This window comes from Schistocerca gregaria, chromosome X (genome assembly GCF_023897955.1).
Source record: "Schistocerca gregaria isolate iqSchGreg1 chromosome X, iqSchGreg1.2, whole genome shotgun sequence".
Lineage (NCBI taxonomy): Eukaryota > Metazoa > Arthropoda > Insecta > Orthoptera > Acrididae > Schistocerca > Schistocerca gregaria.
Window position 1 is genome coordinate 517,054,358 of NC_064931.1, and position 22,113 is coordinate 517,076,470.

At 38.9% G+C, this 22,113-nt stretch overlaps 1 protein-coding gene across 2 annotated transcripts in view; it reads left to right on the forward strand.

Annotated features, from left to right (window-relative positions):
• Positions 1–8,766, forward strand: part of LOC126297421 (pancreatic triacylglycerol lipase-like) — a 47,174-nt gene extending 38,408 nt beyond the window's left edge. For both annotated transcript variants that reach the window (XM_049988221.1, XM_049988222.1), the window contains exons 2-11: positions 2,457–2,608; positions 2,697–2,801; positions 2,898–3,044; positions 3,432–3,555; positions 3,666–3,782; positions 3,872–3,994; positions 4,118–4,420; positions 5,348–5,477; positions 6,202–6,393; positions 8,151–8,766. In XM_049988221.1, coding sequence (XP_049844178.1) covers positions 2,457–2,608; positions 2,697–2,801; positions 2,898–3,044; positions 3,432–3,555; positions 3,666–3,782; positions 3,872–3,994; positions 4,118–4,420; positions 5,348–5,477; positions 6,202–6,393; positions 8,151–8,238 — 1,481 coding nt within the window. In that variant the 3' untranslated portion in view covers positions 8,239–8,766. The remainder of the gene's footprint in view (positions 1–2,456; positions 2,609–2,696; positions 2,802–2,897; positions 3,045–3,431; positions 3,556–3,665; positions 3,783–3,871; positions 3,995–4,117; positions 4,421–5,347; positions 5,478–6,201; positions 6,394–8,150) is intronic.
• Positions 8,767–22,113: the final 13,347 nt, after the last annotated feature.

The following is a 22,113-nucleotide window of genomic DNA, read 5'->3' on the forward strand; positions in this document are numbered from 1 at the left end:
CTTTGTCCGTTCGCTGTTCGCCGCGTTTCTCGAAAGCAATGAGACGGTGAATACTGCAAAAATCACAAATATTCCCCTGTTGATTTCAGTTTTTGAAACTCTGCTCAAAAATCGTATTGTAATCGAAGATAATGCCATTATTTGGGCATAACGAATAGATAGTGCTCGAGGGTCTAAACTGAGGTTGGAAGACTCTATTTTTGGTGTTTGTTACAAAGGGCTAGAGGTAGATGAAGGTATATTACATACACAGTTGATCAGCTACTTTCCAATTTTATTGTAAGCTATGAATGAATTGTTTTTGGTCTGTTACCTTCATTTCCTTAACTTTTATAATATAGAAAAAGAGCTAGTAATAAGCTTACGCTTAAAATTTCTGGTTTTATTTTTAATTATTTGGTACAAAAACCACTTTCGTATTCAAATATATTTGCTTTGTAACAGGAATTTGAATACAACCAATTTTTTTCAGAAAATTCAATTGAACACTTTTGATTTCAATGCAGTCGAAATTTTTCAAATAAAAATTACTCATTTTAAAAAAGTTCCATTTGAAACCAAAAATTTTACCACTGCTCCTATAGTAAAGTGACAGTTTTCTCTCAAATTACTAGTAAAAAAATTAAAGGCCTATAGTAAAAGACCAAACAAATACCGAAAATACCAGTTATTCAGAACTAAAATACTGGGGTCTGTTGCAACCGGTCGTTTTTCCCATCACTACTGTGGTCATAAGATTCCTCAACTTTCAAACATCGATTATGCGAAACGGCAAAGTCTTAAACATAATGACCTGATAAATGGTAAGACAAACCTCCATATTTTAAAATCAGTTGACTACATATATGGAAAAAATTACTAGGTTCCTTAGCTATATTGGCTAGGTCAGCGGCACTAAAAGTAAATTTTCCTCATCTTCAAGAATTCAGTTTAAACTCTTAAGGTTTCGCCATATCACGAAAGCTACACCATGGCAAGTGGCTCCGTAGTTCTGTAGTCGCCATACGAGACGCGTACCTGTATCACAGTAGGTTTCTTGCATCAGTACGCCTCGTGAGTCTGTGAAACAAAATTTGGTCCAGACTTTCGCGAGATTAGATTTTACTATCACTATATCTACCGTGTAATCCAAACGCGGTAATCTGGAGTAGATGCGTCCTCATTGCTATAATTCCATCTGCATCTTAGTTTCTTGCAGGGAAACATGTTAACGTTAAGTTTTATGGAATAGCATACTGTGGTTCCAGCAGTATTGGCTAGCGACTAGATTGCACTTGTTTCAGACGCTGGTGAACTGTAAATATAAATTTAGACTTCCCGAGCACAGCCTACTCCGCTGATGAAAGGCTCACAGGTTTCCAGTCGGACGGGAATATTGATATAACCGGACCACCTTCCGGCAAGTGTTTCTCTGCCATCTGGCAAAATGACTACATACATCAGACAACGAATGACGCGCGGCGAAACGTTGCGGTGATGATTTTAATGGTGATACTAGTTAAGTGTTTCGTTTCACGTACGAGCAGCTCATGAAAACTATGCAGCTTTGCTATCTAATCTGCCGGATTATGAGAATACAAAGTTTTGTGCTTGAGTTTAGCCCTTTGCCAATTTTAGAAAAACGTTTCGCATTTTTGTGTAAACCAGTAATGTACCACTAAACTGCTAATTGTATGGCTAGTATTTTGTCGTTGCAGTATCATCCAGTTTACTTAGGGTATTTTGTGCCCCTTTTTTCCAGGTGTTTTGTTAAGTCTGTTCTGGCTGCCACACAACTAGGTTCCAGGTTGTGGTAGTTGCATTTAATGCAACAGTTACTACTAGGCCGTAACAAAACATTACACTGTTACCTTGTATTTAAACATAAAGATTGAAAAGTCCAGAACTATGTTAAAGGCATTGAAAGGTGGGAAAAAGTTCATATGACAGTATTCACCCATGCTTAACAGACTGGTATTTAATGTTGTAAATTGCACTCTGCTTAGCAGTCTACATTTGTTAATGTCAGTGCAGTATCTAAATGGTTGATTGTGGTGACTGGAAAAATTATTTTCCAAATACCACATCTAAAACATTTGTACTAGATTGTAATGGAATTGTTGAAACGGAATAAGGTAACCAACCACTCAATGTAAGTCAGAATTTCAAGAAAAGAAATGAAGAACAAGCCAGATCAGAAAAGACAAGGTTTCAGGTTTCCATTCATATTGGAGCAGGTGGTGTGAGAGACTTGTAATTTGACACTTCATGTATTTTGGATTTCTGCAGTTGAGGGAGTTAAATTACAGGCAGTTCCCCAGAATGGTATGTAGTTTGGCTGTGTGTGGGGTTTTAATTAAGAATGTTCCGGACCTTAGAAGTGGTGACATGCAATGCAGGGACAGAATTTTAGACAGTAAGATAAATTCTGAGAAAATAACTCTGAAGGCTTATGGTATGTCATGTTTGTGTTACAGACTCCACACGTTGTTACGGCATATATGGTTGCTTCAGTACAGATAGCCCATGGACATCTGAGACCCGACCAATCAGCTTGCCTCCAGAATCTCCAGAGAAAATAAATCCCTATTTTTGCTTATACACACGAAGGAATCGACATGAGTGCCAAGTAAGAACTTGTCTTACAACAGTATTTGTAAGATACTTCTGTACTTTGTAAAACCTGAATTGTCACTTACTTATGTTTTCATTTGCAGCGTTTGGAGCTAATGAGATGGAATGCTTCCTATTTAAACCCCAGGCAAAATGTAGTGCTTATCAGTCATGGATATTTGGAAAATGGACAGAAACCATGGCTTATGGTAAGCTGAAAAGGTGTTAATGCTAAGATTGTATACAATCTCATAAAATTAATGGTTTTCGTGTATTAATCTGTAACACAAAATGTTTTATTGCAGAATATGACCAGGGCCCTTCTTGACCATTCTGATATGAATGTTATTGTTATTGGATGGGGTGGAGGCTCTAAACCACCATACTCCCAAGCAGTTGCAAACATTAGAGTTGTGGGTGCAATGGCTGGTCATCTTGTTGCACATATGGTGGTAAGTTCAGTTCCCACCCTGCCGGTCCACAGAATAGTATTACAAATAAAAAAAACTAAGACTGTAAGCTTTGTGTTTAAACCTACAACTAAAAATTTGAGCTGGGACTTGAACCTGGATTCTTGATTATTGTAAATCATGTGGAAACTCAGGTGGCAGTGGAAGTTTGAGTCAAGTGTGTAGGCAGACTCAGGTAGTCTGGTGGCTATGGCAGCTGCTCATGAAAAAATTAGGAAATTTGGATTGTTTCCCTTTTTTTCCCAACTGTAACTGTAGGTTTATTAAAATGCAGATAGATTTCATTCTGGCTGAGCCATTCATTTAGTTTGTTCATTTTGTATTAATTTTGTTTGTGCATATGTTAATTACACAATTGTCTTTTTGCAGAATAATGTTGGAGTTGATGTGAAAAAGTGCCATGTCATTGGGCACAGTTTAGGTTCTCATGTAGCGTCATACATTGGACATACTCTACAAACAAAATTTAGAATGAAGCTTGGTCGCATAACAGGTAACAAAAGTTCTTGCTTTTGTTGTAACACAGTATGACATTACCTCTCATAAAGTATATTATCTAGCTAAGCTTTCATATTATCTAGCTAAGCTTTCATATTATTTTAGGACTGGATCCTGCAGAGCCACATTTTACAAAAACTGACCCCATTGTGCGCCTGGACCCATCTGATGCTGATTATGTAGATGTTGTACATACTGATGCAGCACCGTTCATGAGTGGCGGTGAGTGTCTGCAAAATATGAAGATGGTGGCATGTTTGCATTTTTTTCTTCATAATAAAGAAATATAATATTTTGCTTAATGCTTTTAGGCCTTGGACTGAAAGAACCTGTTGGTCACGTGGACTTTTATCCAAATGGAGGCATTCGTCAGCCTGGCTGTACTGATGGAGTCTTTGGGCATATAGGAAGACAGAAAGGAAGTTTGTCCAAAGGTATTGCAGTCAATGTACAGCTAATAAGCAAAAAGAAATGTTCCCTTGCCTCCCTGTAGGAAGAGTTACGTACAGAATTGCATGGAATATAATTGAGTAATGATTTGGTTTTTCAATTTTCAGGTCTGCGCAGTTTTGTCAGCTGCAACCACCTTAGAAGCTATGAATATTATATGGAATCAATAAATACAAAATATCCTTTCATGGCTATAGAATGCAAGTCTTGGGAAGATTTTCTTAATGGTTCTTGCTTTTCATGTGGAAAGCACTATGATATAAAAAATGGTTATAAGAATGGAGAATCATACTGTACAAGATTTGGTTACAATTCACAACCACATATGGTGACAAATTCAAAAAACAGAATTCTACAAAGGAGAAGTGTTAAAACATACCTAATTACAGGGTCTGAAACACCATTCTGTCGTAAGTAACTTTCACTTTCTAAAAATAACAAGAGATTTTTAAAACTTTGATGTATAAGATTCACTAAAGTATTCCTTAACCTACATTGTGAATAATTTCTAGAATGAGATAGCTTTGTCACCTCTTGCTGTCAAAACATTTTATGGCAGTATTACAGCTTAATTTTACAACTATAATCTCTGTATTTGTACATATAGTATTAGTAACAAGTGAAGAAATTTAGAAATGTCTCTGATTCTACATAGTATGTTGCTCAGCTGTGTTTTCTGTGTTATTTTTTGTTTGTGGCAGGAGTGCATTGTCAGATTCTTCTGGACAACACTCACAGTTTTAACATTAATCTTCTGTAAACTCAAATGCTCCTTTCAGTGTATGGAAAGGAAGTTACAGAATCTCTCTAACATTCTTGCATTTTCTAAATAATTCCATGATTAGGTGCTGCTTGTAATACAATCTTTTTGTTTATAGTAACCCTACCTAATAAGGGTCCCACACTGACAAACAGTACTAAAAAATTATTTTAATTAGTTTAATAAGCCATTTCTTTTGTAGGTGAATTGACTTCCTTAGGACAGAATAAGATTCTGCCTGGCATCCATTTTTCTTATGGTTAAAATACTCTTTCTTTTACTTAATTTGGTTTGATAGCAACTTCAATGTTTACTGAAAGCAGTCACAAATAACACACTACTGAAAAAAAAGTGTTAAGATTGTCATGAATGAATGCTTGTGGCAAACTCTTAGCATAGTCTGTGAAAACAAATTGCTCTTGAACTCCAAAACAGTTTACCAGTGGTGGTGAGAACTTCTTTAAATTGTCTACTTGGGCACTACTGCTTAAAGTGGAGTTTGTTTTAACCAACAACATAGTACATTACATGAGTGCATTGAAATGAACTGTGTGCTAAATAGGACATTTTGTTTCAGGTGAACATTTTAGAGTATTAATAAATGTTTCAACTTCACCTGCAAGTGTGAAACATGGGAGTGAAATTGGACACTTCTGGATTGTTCTAAAAAGAGGAGAATCTGTGGAAAGAATCCAGGTGAATACAAGGTATGCACAAGTTGGTGGAATCCACCAGACACACAAGTTAATAACATTTATTCTGCCTTTTAACATATCTGTAGTGATGACAGTAAAATAAATTTCCATAGTGAAATTGCCATTCATTACAACTATGTTGGCCAAAAGATGAAAATAATTCTCTTTTGAAGGGAATACAGGAAAACCATCTTGGAAAAAAGTTTAGACAATAAACAGGGTAAAATACAGTAACTACCTGCAGTGGGATAGGATGTTGATGGGAAATGTAAAGTAGTTTTTTGGGAAAAATGATCCTAACTAGTTGCTCTTTTGAAAGAGCACTGGTAAATCTGAGTAATACCAGATCTTGCACTAGAAGTTCACAGCTTCTGTAGCAGCACTATTTCAGCAGACTGTAGGGCAGTTGAGAGTATAGAATATTACTGATAATGGACTCACAATATCAGGGTATCAATCAGGTGAATTACTGCTAAGTGGTGTGATGTCAAGTATTTGATTCAGTTGAGTTCCATTTGCAACAAATCACAGGTTCTCTTCTCTTAAATCACATGTAGGCAAAATTAATCTGCTATATCCATCTGCTGACACTATCTTCACTCAAGAGAATTTTCAAATAATTATTTGAAATTGTAGTTTTAGTTTCTTAGTAAGTAGTTCTTATGAATACTTAAACATAAGAATCTTAACTCTAAAAAATGGTTTATGTATATGTATTTTTCTTTTTTTCCAATAGGGCTATACTGTTTGAACCAGGTACACAACACAAGTTCATAGTATCAACAAAGTGTTCAGAATCTCTTGAAGGAGTTAGTATTGAATGGGTGTATGAAACATCATTTTTAAACCCCCTTACATGGAGATTTGTCACACCGCCAAGATTATTCTTGCAGTCTGCTGTGGTTGAGAACCTGGAGCGGTCAAGCAGGTTGGTCTAAATGTGAAATATGTATTTGAAAATAAATATTAATGTTACTGTCCAAATTTCAATTTGCATGTTAAAGAAAAAGTTAAAATAGTATGTATATGTACACTGTAGTGAGGTTTTCTGATATTCACTAAATGCATATTGAGAGATTAATGTAACTGCAGATATAATACCTAGACATAACACATTTCCTTTGTCAAAATGAAGAACTAAGGAATTCAGTGGGACATATTAGTAGTGGTTCACAGATGTGGTCATCTGGGCAAAACTTTCGTGGAACTCAGACGTGACAAATTTGCCTTCGTGATGTTACTGTGAAGTGAAAGCTTCAGTAATGTATTAACTCGTACTTCCCTTAGGACAAAGAATTTCATTCCTTTGGACTGCTACACTATACAGCGCATTCTCTTTGGCATTATGCAGGAACAAATACCCACATAGATAGGCTGCAGTTGCCACATGGTGCTCTGGCTCATTGGTGGGGACTGTTGTTCAGTGGAGTAGGTTGCGTATCAGGTTTAACTGAGAATAAACTAGAAAAGTTAGGAGTGGGTTTTGAAAGAAGTCAGAAAGTTGTTGATGTTTAGTGCTTCAGACTGGTGTTGAAAGCATGTGCTGTGAACAAATAATATGTTATGTTCCATTTTGCAATGGTTTTTAAACATAGCTGCATGCAAACCCTTAAAACAAACACGGGTTCTCAAAATTCTGATAATGCAGTGTGTCGGCAAAATTAGAGAGCAGAGTGGTGTACTATTTGGTGCAACTGGAATTCTTGGACTTGTCTTTCTCCACCAAACCATAACTGATAAATTTGTGAACAATGTATGCAATCTATTACAGACAATAAGCAACAAAGACCTAAGATTATTTCATGCAGAACAAAAGAGAAGCAAACCACCAGTGTGAGACATTGTTACTGACTCAAAAGAATACCTCACATTATTATAAATTTTCTGGAGGATATCACTAAGGTGATCCAAATAATTTGGACTTCATTGAAGCCTTGGGGACTGCTTTCACTAATTTATGTGGTACATTTAAAGACATGCTCATGAAATAGTGTTTTAATGTAACATACTCATAAGGGCATTGCATTACATGAAACTGGAAATACATTCGTTCCATCTTCTCAAGTGCCCTGAAAGTGTGAAGTGTGCATGCTGACACAATAAAAGTTAAAACAATGACTCCCATCTGCCTACAGAGTGTGGGAATTTGTTTTTCTGCTGGTGACATGGCATGAGTAAGCAGACGACTAGCAAAAGTAGTCTGCACTGAACTTTGTACAGTCACATTAAATGCTGTCACTGCAGTGCATGACTGAGTAACTAGATCAACCACCAGTGTAAAGAGTGGTGCTTGAAAGTGAAGCAAATGGTATGGCTTGTCAGTGTGAGACTTAAGCCCTGCCAGCCACTTAAGCTTAACACACCACTGCCTGAATTTTGTAAGTCTGGAGGACACAATGTGTAGAGTGAAGGTCCACTGCCATATCTTCAGTGATAGTTACACATTAGATGAGATCTACTGTTAGTTTCCTGACAGGTAAACCCTTCATTTTAGCACACAGTGATATAGTATGAACTTCCACTATGACATGCTGGTCTACTTCGTAGTGTTTTAATGTTACATTAGTTGGTTGCTCATCATTTTAAAGTTACATGCCTGCTAAATATTCTTTGATGTTTGTTGTTATATGTATAGTAGAATGAAAGAATCATTTATTTCAAACAATATTTTTATTATTGTTTCAGGCACACGTTATGTCCACCTTATGGTAGGGCAATATATCCCAAAGAAGTAATGGAAATGAGGAGGAATTTGGACTGTAAACAAGAGTGATTTGTATAAACAATTTAACTAAATTATTACTTGGCAGTTCCTAAAATTCAGTACCAACAGGTACTGGAGATGCTGTCAGTGAATCTGTGATAGTGTGTTGTTACACAAGGACAGTGTGAAACATTGTTCTCTCTCTCTCTCATAATGTACCAAAGAATTGAGTGTGAGTTAATTTTTTGCAAGTGTTAAATATTTGCAAAAGGACTGAAAATAGAATGTTTGATCTGCTTAGCAGGAGTGGGTGTATTTAGCATAGACTAAGTGAAGAAACATCGAGGTGTTCAATTCTAAGTCTCTGCAGTCATCTCTGCTGTTCCTGCCATCATGGAGGTTATACTAACAAACAAGACAACTGTTAGATTAACTCCTGGCACTTAGTGAAAAAGCAAACATTTGACATACAGTATTATTTTTATAGTCATATTTTTAGATGTAATATACTGTTGTTTAAATGTGAGAGCATTTGACATGATTTCACATTTGTTTTTATAGATTTTTATATTAGTAAACAAGTTTTGAAAAATGGAATTGCTGCATTCATTAATTCATTGCTTCCTTCTGTTGACAAAATTCCTGTCCTTAACCAATTGCTCATGTGAATATGGCACTGATGATGGTCTACAGAATCTTTCATAAGAGACTAAGTTAAAAAATATGAATTTTTGTGAAAGACGATAGCAGTTTTAAACAAATGCTGACGATGTTCAGAGAATAATACAAAGAAAGAAATACTGTTAATCAAATTGCTGGACTGGTGACTTGGGTAAAGTTTGATCTTAGTTTCAGTAGTAGCTTTGTCATTGGTAGTATACTCTTAAATGCTTGCATTACAGCCTTGATAATTTTCTTAAATAGCTTTCGTGTAATGCCTTGGTGAAAACACCACACACAAACACCACACACAAACACCACACACAAACACCACACACAAACACCACACACAAACACCACACACAAACACCACACACAAACACCACACACACACACCACACACACACACCACACACAAACACCACACACAAACACCACACACAAACACCACACACACACACCACACACACACACCACACACACACACACACCACACACACACACCACACACACACACCACACACACACACCACACACACACACCACACACACACACCACACACACACACCACACACACACACACCACACACACACACCACACACACACACCACACACACACACCACACACACACACCACACACACACACACACACACACACACACACAATAGACAAGGGTGGAATTTTTTGCATAAGATTAAATTTTAATGCAAAATTACACTTCTGTACATAAGAAGCTGTTCAGGTTCTGTAAGATTTGTAGTTATTAGTAGGATAAACAAATTATTCATCTTTATATCATGAGAGAGCATTACACAATTTTTGTGTTTGTATTCCACACTCAACATTACAGCTTATTCTTCAGTGGTCCAATTTTCATCTAAAATTATACTTTAGCATTCACTTAAAGCTAAATAATAGTGACCTGTGATAAAAAAAGTTTGTGTTACTGCTCTTAATACTGATGCCACCATTGATGCTACCTACTACCACTATGTTGCCTGCCTCCATTATTTCTACTATTTTTATAAATGCTTAACACAAAGCCTCCTTCGTAACTGAGGCACCTCTGTTTTGTATGGTGGTGGTGATGGTGGTGGTGGAAAAAATAAGACGATTGGTGTGACATAAAGAAAAGTTGGTAGACTTGTTCTTTTAAATATGAAAGATGATCTCTCTCCAGATTTTGTTCCAGTCACATAAGAGTGGCACTAGTAGTGTCACTACGAGTGCAAATTGTATTTGTTTTAAATACACACTGTAATGGTTGTGAGCGTCAGTTTCCTTTGAGAATGGGCATAATGAGTTGTCAGTCAAGAATACCTTTAAGGCAACAAAGTAGTATTATCAACACACTGCTGAGTTTGAATGAGGTTGCATAATAGGGCTACAAGGAGCTATGTTCCTTCTGCGAGGCTGCCAAAACGTGTGGCAGGAATGTAGCCACTGTACATCATCGTTGGCATGGATGGTCACAGGAATGTATGGTCAAATCAAGACGGGGCTTCAGATGGCCATGTGGCACTGCCGAGAGGGAAGATCACTGTCTTTGGTGTACGGCTCTGGTGCATCGTATTGCATCTACAGCAGCAATTTGAGGAGCAGTTGGTGCCATAGTGATACAACACAGTTAAAAAATCAGTTACATCCAGAACAGCTCAAAGCCAGATGGCCTTTAGCATGCATTCCACTGACCACAAACAACCGCCATTTGAGACTTCAGTGGTGTCAAGTGTGAGCTCGTAAAGGGCAGGGTGGAAGTGTGGTGCCTTTTCCGAAGAAATCTTGTTCTGCCTCGGTGTGTTGGTTACAAAGAAGCCAATTGAGAGCTCGCAACAAACCTGCTTTGTGCTACACACACTGCAGCACTTGGAGTTATGGGGTGCAATTTCCGTATGACAGCAGCAGCATCCTTAAGATTACCCCACGCACCCTAGCTGCAAATTTGCACATCAGTCTGGTGATTCGAACTGTTGTGCTGCCATTCACAAACAGCATCCCAGGGGGTGTTTTCCAACACGATAATGCTCGCGCCACCCCCCCCCCTCTAATACCCCTCTTACAACCAAAAATTCTTCAATGTCGACATGTTGCCTTGACACACTTCCCACTTCAACAACAGATGTCTCCAATATGTGTGTGTGTGTGTGTGTGTGTGTGTGTGTGTGTGTGTGTGTGTGTGTGTGTGTGTGTGTGTGTGTGTCTCATCATCCACAAACAGCATTAACCCTGCTGCACGTGCGCTTAATATTGTTGTCAGAGGATGCGTGCGGCACTCAGTGCCGCCTACATTTAAACACACAAAAAGCAGGTTTTAAATTTTTTTTGGTGGAATTATTTATTGTTTATAACATTCTTAACAGCACCTTTTAATATAGTCTGTGTATATATATATATATCCAAGGTGCATGGAAAAATTAAAATTGGTTGAGTATCTGACACATTTTTCCAAGATATTTCCTAAGTGCTACTTTAATAACTAATTATAATAAATTATAACCAGATATGATTAGATTGTTTACCATTGTTAAAGCGAGTTTTACAAAAATGTGTAATATGTATAAAAACTTTGTAGTAATAATAAAGAATAAGACAGTCAGTAAATACATATCAAGAGTTGCACACTTTCTTCCTCCGGAGAAGCTCTGCAATCATTACATGTGACAACATTGTCAATGTTGCTTGCAAACGAATCTTTTGCATCTATTGCAAGTGACAGTAGTTTTTTTACTACCACAAAGATGGCACCTCGCACACCACCTTACAGCCTCATCATAATTGGCTTGAATTGATTGATGAGGTGAAAGAAATCCTTGAATATCTCGTGGTAGAGGAGAGCTGAGCCCTTTCTTTCAAATGGCAGTCCGTCAGAGCCAAGGCCAGGTTTGTTGCGTAGGTTCTTCTGAATCTTTTCTATGGATTGTTTGCAAAAAACAAGACCTGGGAATTTATACCAGCAATATCCAGATAACGAAAAAACAATGCCAAGGGCCATCTTCTTGTGGTCCATGGAGTAGAGTAGGATGTACACGTATAATCCACAGTATCGACGCCACCTTTTGTTGCATTGTAGTCAAAATTTATAACAGACTTGCTTGTAGCAGTATCAATTTCAGCAGTTTCATGTATTGACGACAGGAAAAGCACAGCCTTGTTCCTTTTTGTTTGGCACGAAACAAGGCAGAAGTCATCTTGAAATCCGAAAAGACAATTTCTAATTTTTCACGATCTGGCGGGCAAAAATTCCGGAGGGATTTCCTTCTTGTCATTTTTCAATGTTCCAATGAATGTTAGCACGTTTTCTAAAAGGTGCTGGGCTACAGGGCAACTACTGTAGTAGTTGTCTGTAGTTACATTCCTGAGAGTTCCCTTGATTGGCTCAACCAATCTCTTCGCAATATCCAGTGGCTGGTTAAATGCAACATATGGTCCAGGATTCTGTCTGCCACAGTATACTTCAAAATTAAAAGTATAAAATGTCTTGCTATCGCACAATGCGTACAACTTCAATCTATACTTAGCGGGCTTATTAAGCATGTACTGAACAAAACTAAAACATCCACAAAATGAGACAAGCATTTCGCCTATGGTTGTGAACTCTCCTAGACTGTAGTTATTTCTGCAGTTGTTCAGAAATGCTGAGTGGAGATAGCCAATGGCAGCAAGTTTATCAATTGCTAGTCGTTCTTTTCTTGTAGAAGTATCGTAAAGTTTGAGTGACGGAGCAAGGACAGAAAGCGCTTGCAGCTAAATGCTGCCCTTAGACTAACCATTCCTGTACCATTTGATGCCCACAGTTCTAATACATTTGTTCCCTTTTGTACAGCAATGAGAAACAGTGCTCCTAAAAGAGCTGTAATTTCAGAAGCAGTAGTAGTTTTGCAATGTCTAGCCCCTGAGTAATTCAGATGACCTGTTATTTATGTACTTGTTTGTGTTTGCAACGACATAATTATCTCAGGATCAAATAATTTGAGAAAACTTTCATTTTCAGCTTCTCTACCATTGCGTTTTGGGCCAGGTAGGACTTTGATTATATTCTTACATTTTGGTTTCCCTGGTAGTGCTAACAGATTATTTATCGACCAAGTTTCTTGGTCCTTACCAATATAAAAATGGCAGTAATCATGTGGTATTCCTTTCACTTAATTCCCGTCAATGTGTCACTGTTCAGATTCGCTGGAATGATCTGCAGTTTTAATTGTTTCTGCTTCCTCATCACTGTCAGAAATCTGCGTAATCTTCTTTGTCAGATGATTGCAGAAGACGATGCTCAGTTTCTTCTGGCGTTAGTCCTTTCCTTTGTGCGGACCTGGGAGACAATAAAATAATTCTAATACCAAAGCAATGTTAATAACTAAATCATCATTCATCCACAGAGTTGTAAAATAAAGCCTCTAATAATCAAAACATTCGACAGTGGTACAGCTACATGTACTTACATTACCGGATGCGTGCGGTACGTAGTTCCATCTCCGTGCAGTTGTCCACTTCACAGGTAAGTCACAGCTGTTATGGTGGGTATAATGATGGCACAGTAATGCAGTTTGGTGCATGACTAAACAATCGAAGCATATCTAGCACCACTGTTGTGTGCTCGGCACGCTGACGTAATTATTGAACGGAAACCAAATTTGCAGCACTGTATGCCGCCATGCGTCCGCACAGGGTTAAACATCCTTGTACTGACTAAGTGCAACAAGCATGGAACTCCGTGTGCACTGTCTTGTACAGGTGCTGGATGATTGGAGGCTTGTATTCAACATTCTGGCATTTACACCATTTTTTGTGCCGAAATTTCTTGTTTTTCAATGGCCTCTCTCTCTCTCTCTCTCTCTCTCTCTCTCTCTCTCTCTCTCTCTCTCTCTCTCTCACTCACACATTAATCTGTGACCTTATGTTAATAGCTTAAATATGTTACCTAGACAAATGTATCCTCAAAATGTCATTACTCTGTTAATTATTCATTGGTGGTAAGATTTTTTCCCGTCAGTGTACATGCTGTACTAGTTCAGAGGATACGTGATGGAATCTCAATTCTTCCCCTATTTCACTGCAGACTGTGCACAACTTTCTCCTGTCCTCCCTGGTTGAAGGGGACAGTTCCATGGTCTTGCAGCACATTTTGGTATCTCGCACAGGATGACCTACCTTCATCTGACTCCTAGGATTGGCGGGCTAGTACTTCAGCAGCAGGGCGATGGCATTTATTTAAATAAAGTGCCTCCAAAGTCTTCTTGGACACTGTCTCACCAATGTTGTTGAACATCACAAACTGACTAGGGGTGCAGAATCTCATCTGGTGTTTTGTGGAAGATCACCCAGCTCTAGCCACATCTGCATGCAGATGGAATTCCCACAGAATGCTTTCCCCACAAGCACATTTGTTTTGTTTCTTCCTAATTCACTGAAAGGATGTGGCAAATTGATGTGGTCCATCAGAAAGTGGATGAATCCCCTTCAGGGGAGTCAGGGATTGTAATTTAGCAATTGCGTGTTTGGTAATAGTGTGTAGGTCTATTTTCCTAATTGGGCGTCATCCCAGTGTTCCCATCAGAGGATGACCTGGTTGTACTAGATTTTTGATCTGTGGCTGGCACTCCTAGGGAAGCCATTCCCCTTCAACCAATACATAATGGCTTTCTCCTGTACCTGTAGGTCAAGTGGATATTTCTAAAATGTTAACTCCACAATTACAATGCAAAAATGCACCTGACAATGTGAAGAGTAATACTCATCTTACTGTTCATTGCTTGAACTGTTAGCTGTAGCAGTGTGAGGTCCCATAAACATGTAGAGCAGCAGTTTAAATTGTACCATGAGATTATAATACTATTGGTAGTTACAGTTTATAACTGCTTCTGGCCAAGCTTTTCCTTTTATTCTCCATTACTTTTATGCCTCTTACCTTCTTTGAAATCGAGTATCTCGTTCAGAAAGCTGCAAAAATTTCTGGCTGCAGTTTTCCTTTTTATGGCCAGTATCAAATTACATTAGCATGTCTAACAAATGGCCTTCTGACAAAATGTAGGTAATTTTTTGGGGTACTACTGATAACTTCTCTATGCACCTATTGAATTGTTAAGACTTGTTTAAAGTTTTTTCTCAAACTATCCTTCACAAAAATCACTTAACATATGCCACCAGATCTAGGCCTAATTTCCATACAGTTTTCTGAAGAGTGAATTCAGCATAAAGTCCCAGTACACACGACTGATGGATCCTTGTGGGCAGCCTTTAATTTTGTGATCTGTGTAGAACTGGAGTTATGAATCTTGGTCCTCTGTCCTGACAAGTCTTAAAAAAGGCACTAATATAGAGCTGCAGCACAGTTGCACTCCCTCAGGTTGTCAGAGTGCTGGTCAAAAACAGTTGTTAAATGTTGTAGTGATGTATGAGGGCTATTCAGAAAGTAAGTTCCGATTGACTGTGAAATGGAAACTACAGTGAAAAGCCAATGAAATTTTGCACAGCTGTGTTGAGTAGTATGTCTAGTATGCCCACAGATTGCAGCATGTCACTCATTTGTTCTGAGCATACAGCAAGCATGTAAAGTTGCCTTGAAAGTAGTGTCACCAGCCAATTGTGAGGGCATGGTGAGAGGTTTCACATAATGCCGTGCAGCCGACACAATGGAACTGCCATGTACTTCATTCTTCTTGACAGTTCTCGGCCACACTCTGCAGGGTCGATGCACTGGGTGGGAAGTGTTTGATCACCCACAACACAGCCCGTAATTGGCTTGTCCTGAGTTTCATCCCTGATCGCATGAACTGATGGCTGTGAAGACAACATGGTGGCACAAATGAGCTGTAAAATATTCCTCCTTCTGACTTCACAATGCATTGGCTGTGCTACTTATTCCTCCACCCTTGAGGTAAGTGGCCAAGTTTAATTAGCTAACATCTGAATTCCCCAATGTCAATTAAAATTAAGCACATCTTAAACCATTATTCTCACTATAAGAATTTTTGTTTGTTACTGAACAAAAAACTACGCTCTCTAGATGTTCTTAACATTAGTAGAAGTTTTCAAATTCAGCTGTTAGTTGCTAGATGTATATTTTAATAAAATATGGCTGAGGAGCACAAGCCACATGAGTAATTGATTTGGGCCACCTTGGGCCTACAGTTCCATGACAGCTGCTTTATACAGGGTGTTTCAAAAATGACCGGTATATTTGAAACGGCAATACAAACTAAACGAGCAGCGATAGAAATACACCGTTTGTTGCAATATGCTTGGGACAACAGTACATTTTCAGGCAGACAAACTTTCGAAATTACAGTAGTTACAATTGTCAACAACAGATGGCCCTGCGCTCTGGGAAACTCTATAGTACGATATTTTCCACATATCCACCATGCGTAGCAATAATATGGCGTAGTCTCTGAATGAAATTATCTGAAACCTTTGACAACGTGTCTGGCGGAATGGCTTCACATGCAGACGAGATGTACTGCTTCAGCTGTTCAATTGTTTCTGGATTCTGGCGGTGCACCTGGTCTTTCAAGTGTCCCCACCAAAAGGAGTCGCAGAGGTTCATGTGTGGCGAATAGGGAGGCCAATCCACGCCGCCTCCTGTATGTTTCGGATAGCCCAAAGCAATCACACGATCATCGAAATATTCATTCAGGAAATTAAAGACGTCGGCCGTGCGATGTGGCCGGGCACCGTCTTGCATAAACCACGAGGTGTTCACAGTGTCGTCTAAGGCAGTTTGTACCGCCACAAATTCACGAAAAATGTCCAGATAGCATGATGCAGTAATCGTTTCAGATCTGAAAAATGGGCCAATGATTCCTTTGGAAGAAATGGCGGCCCAGACCAGTACTTTTTGAAGATGCAGGGACGATGGGACTGCAACATGGATCTTTTCGGTTCCCCATATGCGCCAGTTCTGTTTATTGACGAAGCTGTCCAGGTAAAAATAAGCTTCGTCAGTAAACCAAATGCTGCCCACATGCATATCGCTGTCATCAATCCTGTGCACTATATCGTTAGCAAATGTCTCTCGTGCAGCAATGGTAGCGGCGCTGAGGGGTTGTCACGTTTGAATTTTGTATGGATAGAGGTGTAAACTCTGGCGCATGAGATGATACGTGGACGTTGGCGTCATTTGGACCGCAGGTGCAACACGGCGAACGGAATCCTGAGGCCGCTGTTGGATCACCTGCTGCACTAGCTGCGCGTTGCCCTCTGTGGTTGCCATACGCGGTCGCCCTACCTTTCCAGCACGTTCATCCGTCACGTTCCCAGTCCTTTGAAATTTTTCAAACAGATCCTTCATTGTATCGCTTTACGGTCCTTTGGTTACATTAAACCTCCGTTGAAAACTTCGTCTTGTTGCAACAACACTGTGTTCTAGGTGGTGGAATTCCAACACCAGAAAAATCCTCTGTTCTAAGGAATAAACCATGTTGTCCACAGCACACTTGCACGTTGTGAATAGCACGCGCTTACAGCAGAAAGACGACATACAGAATGGCGAACCCACAGACTGCATTGTCTTCTATATCTTTCACATCAATTGCAGCGCCATCTGTTGTCGGAAATTGTAACTACTGTAATTTCGAAAGTTTGGCCGCCTGAAAATGTACTGTTGTACCAAGCATATTGCAACAAACGGTGTATTTCTATCGCTGCTCGTTTAGTTTGTATTGCCGTTTCAAATATACCGGTCATTTTTGAAAAACCCTGTATACTTTCCTTTACTAAATCCAAATGGATGGCTGATTCTATACAGCAGTCTGTTGTTGCAGTGTACTAATTAATTTTCCAGCATTACTTTTCTAAAGCCTGTAGCAGATAGATTGGACAGCAGGACTTGTAAACTGGAGAAACTTTGCCCTCATAAAAAAAAAAAAAAAAAAAAAAAATCAAATCAAATCAAATCAACTTACCTTTGGCTATATAGGTCATGTTCTGCCTTGTAGGAAACATGCATGTGTCAGCTGGCTGGAGTGTTGACTGACCAGCAGATATAGCCAGTGGAACCTCTGCAGGAATACCATCTAGACTTGCTCTAACAGTCCATGGGTGTACTGCCAGTCCATAGTGGCCAATGGGCACAATATTTCAGTGATCATACATTTCACCATCATCAGGTGCAGTGATGAAATGAGCTCCTGATGGCAGGTGGCCGTCTTAAATCACCTTCCCCTGCAAGGCGTTCTCTCTGTGGTCCACGGCCGTGCGTCAGCGGTTGCTGGCGTCGGTGTCTGTGGTGGTGTTGGTGTAATTGCCTCATCTGCCCTGATCGCCTGTTTGTTTTCTTTGTTGAGTGTCTTTTTGATTAACCTCAATGCTGGTTCCCATGCCTTGCTCAGGTTATAGCTGCAATTTCGGTTGACGAGTCCATCCTCGGTCGATTTTAGATAGCCTCTCTAACGACGCTGTTGCAGTATTTAGATGTCTGTGCCAAGACCCAGGTATGTTGGTAGTCCATTTCACGATTTTCACACAAACAGTGCTCTATTGTTGGGTACCTAAGTAGAATGTGCCTCTGATGTTCTTGGCAATGATCTTCAATGGTGCGCACTGTCTGTCCAATATAAGTCGTCCCACACTGACACAGAATCTGGTATATGCCAGCCTTCCACAAACAGAGCTCATCTTTGACACATGCCAATAATGCTCGTGTTTTATTGGGTGGGCAAAAGACAGTTCCTACTCGGTGTTTCTTCAATATCTGTCCTATTTTCCCCGATAGTGCACCAGTATACAGTGTATAGTCAATGGCTCTCTCTTCCCCCGTGACTTCTTCCATCTCCACATGCTGTACTGTAGAGGCGGGGTGGAGAGCGTGTCTGATCCACCATTCCGAGTACCCATTTTTCCCAAATAGTTTTGAGGTGTTCCAGCTCATGGGGCAGACTCTCTGCATCAGAGATGGTGCGCGCCCTGTGCACCAGTGTTTTTAGCAGCCCATTCCTCTGCGAAGGGTTGTGACGGCTATCGGCATACAAATACAGGTCGGTGTGCAATTCCTTCCTGTGTATCCAGTGGCTCAGGATGCCGTCCACTCTTCTTCAGACCACGATGTCCAGGAATGGTAATATTCCTTCCGCTTCAGTCTCCGTAGTGAATTTGATGTTTGGATGTATGGAGTTCAGGTGTGTAAGGAAGTCTAGGAGCTTGTCCCTTCCATGGGGCCAGATCAAGAACATGTCAGCCACATAATGGAGAAAACAAGTAGGTTTCCATTTGGATGATGCCAGAGCTTCCTCCTCGAAGTACTTCATATAGAAATTCATGACCACAGGTGAGAGTAGACACCCCATTGTGACTGCTTCTGTTTATTCATAGTATTCCGTATTAAAGAGAAAATACGTGGAGGTCAGAATGTGCCTGAAAAGGTTGGTCATCTTCTCATCAGATTTCTGTTCAATAAGCTCAACAGATTCTGGAAGAGGCTCCGTGATGAATAATACAACAATGTCAAAACTCACCAGGATACCTGAGTCATTCAGCTTGGAGTTGCCAAGGAGTTTTATGAAATCCACAGAATTACGAACATGATGAGGGCATTTACCCATGTAAGGGCTTAGTAATTCTGCCAGGTATTGGGCCAGCAAATATGTAGGTGCCCTAATGTCGCTGACTTGCTGACAATTGGGTGTAACAGCACCCCTTCTTTATGGACTTTTGGGAGTCAATAAAGTCTTGGCAGTACAGGTCCTTGAGGTGTCAACTACACCATCTAAACCTGGTCATTTGTTTTCAGAGTAAATATGTCTCCTTGGACGCCACCTCTGCAAAATGACAGTACAACCACTTATGTATGTTTCCCTACTTTTGGTACTGAGTTCTATATATTCGTCTGTCCTTCAGTATCATTTGATGTGTCCAAAACAATAGCTGCTTGTTGCACATTTTCATACTGTCAGTCTCTCCCATTAATGTTAACCATCTAGTTGTGAATCTTACTCACTTGCAGACAGTTTTGTATGGCATACTCAAAGTATGAAGAGCCGTAAATTGCAAAAAGTAAGAATGGATAGCTGGAAGCAAACTTAATTGGAACTGCTACATTGGGTTACTCTATCATCCCATCTTTCTTCCACAGTGCAGCTTTTATCATAAAAGATAGTTCAGAGTAAAGAGTGCTAAGCTGTGGTCACTGGAAGCTTCTCTATACTGCCAGACTACTGGTGATTTCAGCTGCACAGTCATTTATTATACTGATGCCTGTCTGTTATGGCTGGATTTCCACCTTTATTGACAAAATTCATGATAAGATCCATTAAGACTTCCTGCAGTAATACCGTCATTAAATCCTGGAACATATTGTCACAGCGAGGAACTTTTCCATGCCTATTGCATAAATTAGTGGTATGTGACCAAATTGACTACCATCTGTAAATTTATGTAAACACTAATCTATGGCATGGTTAAACTGAAAGTAGATTACTACAGCTATGTGTGTTGTTTAAAAGTTCAACATAGGTATTCTGTTTACTACAAGATTGTAAAATTTTTACAGTAGAGATATTTATATGGAAGATAAATCATTGGATTATGACCATTTGTGATAAGTAGACCAGTTTGTGTCATTCTAGGCCTCTTCATAGCTTTCATGTAAAACTGGTAGACACATCCTCAGCTACTCAGCGGTTTTTAAAACTGAGCATGATGCTTTTGCTTACCATACTACAGATGAAAACTTCTCACTCAAGAGTCTTTAGGAAAACAACAAAATGCTTGAGAATCTTGTAAAGCCTCGTGAAATGTTTACCGAAGCTTCTTCCTTGACTGACTATGCCTTTTAACATACTGTTAGATGCAGTTCAAATGCTATCAGATTAAGGCATGTATTAAATTGTCATGGGTGTCATTGTCTCGGGCAACTCAGAACCCTGAACTAAAAGCAATACAATGAAGCCACTCTCAGAAACATGATGGTAAAGTATTGATGGAACACATTGAAACTTTTAGAATGACGTAATAAATGTTTCCAAAGATATATCTGATGGGGCTTCATATAATAACATATGCTGTATATTATGCAAGTTTTCTCAGTGAGATTGTAACTGTCACAATTCCAAGTTTTTAACGTCTTCCTTAGCACAATACTGCCACAGTAATTCATGCTTACACAATCTTGAGTCAAGTGACCTGTGTGCCAGAGTACTTTTGTTTCCAGATGCATTTAATCTATGTAGTTCTGGAATTCGATCACAGGGACTACTGAAAGAAAAAAGAAAACCTCAAATGTCTGAATACTTGTTCCATTTCTAAAATGGGTAACTATTGGTAGTTTTTAATTATTTGTATTTAATTTAAATACTAAAAAATTGTTAACACACATTTGCCTAAAAAAAAGTTGCAAAACCAAAATATGTAGCTGTCTGAATACATTCTACATTCATAAGTGAATTTGATGACTGAGTAGAGGTAGGTTAGGTAAGAAAGCAAGTAATTACCTAAGGTTACTACAACCAAATGCACACCATACTATTAAGGAACAAAATTTAAATATTTTACTCTTTGTGAGCTAGCAAACTAACTAAAACTATTGTACTCCACTTCATATTACTATATTGTCCTACTTCACCACACATTCTGAAGATAGGACTTGACATTGAGTTAACATTGATATCAGTTTCTTTACTTTAAACAAGATTTTTTATTATCCATTTTCAAAGTGCACAAGTTTACACCATGAATTATTGGCACAAGCTATTAAGGTTCTGAAAAAACTTTCCTCAATATACGACACTGTGCTCAGACAACTCCCTCTATTGTCATGAACTAGAAAAAAAACTGTCAACAATAGTTACATATGAGGGTGTGCGAAAGCAAAAGGCAGTTTTGAAACTCATCTACTACCAAGATACTTCAAAACACACGTCTTACACCACCACCACCACAGGTAAAGATCTGCACTGGGAAAGCCCCATGCAATTTCTCACCTTCCTCCACTTTTACTTTGTACTGTTGCAAATAGGACAGTGTAAAAGTGAGTGCAAAGAAATATGTTTCGTAATTATTATATAACAATAATGGAAAAAAAAGTAAAATTGAAAGTCTGCACAGTAAATATCTCACTAATGCAAAAAAAACTTAAATAATATCACAAATCTCTACCAATACTGGACATTGCTCCTTTCTTGTGCTCCATTCAATTAATGCACCCAGAAGCACCAAAAACAAATATTACTGCTTTCACTAAACAATGTTACAATATTAAATTTAACAGGACATGGCAAAAATGACTCACAGTTGGTTCTGGCTTTCTCCTCCCTTCTGTCGATTTCACCATTCATTAGCATTCTATTAGA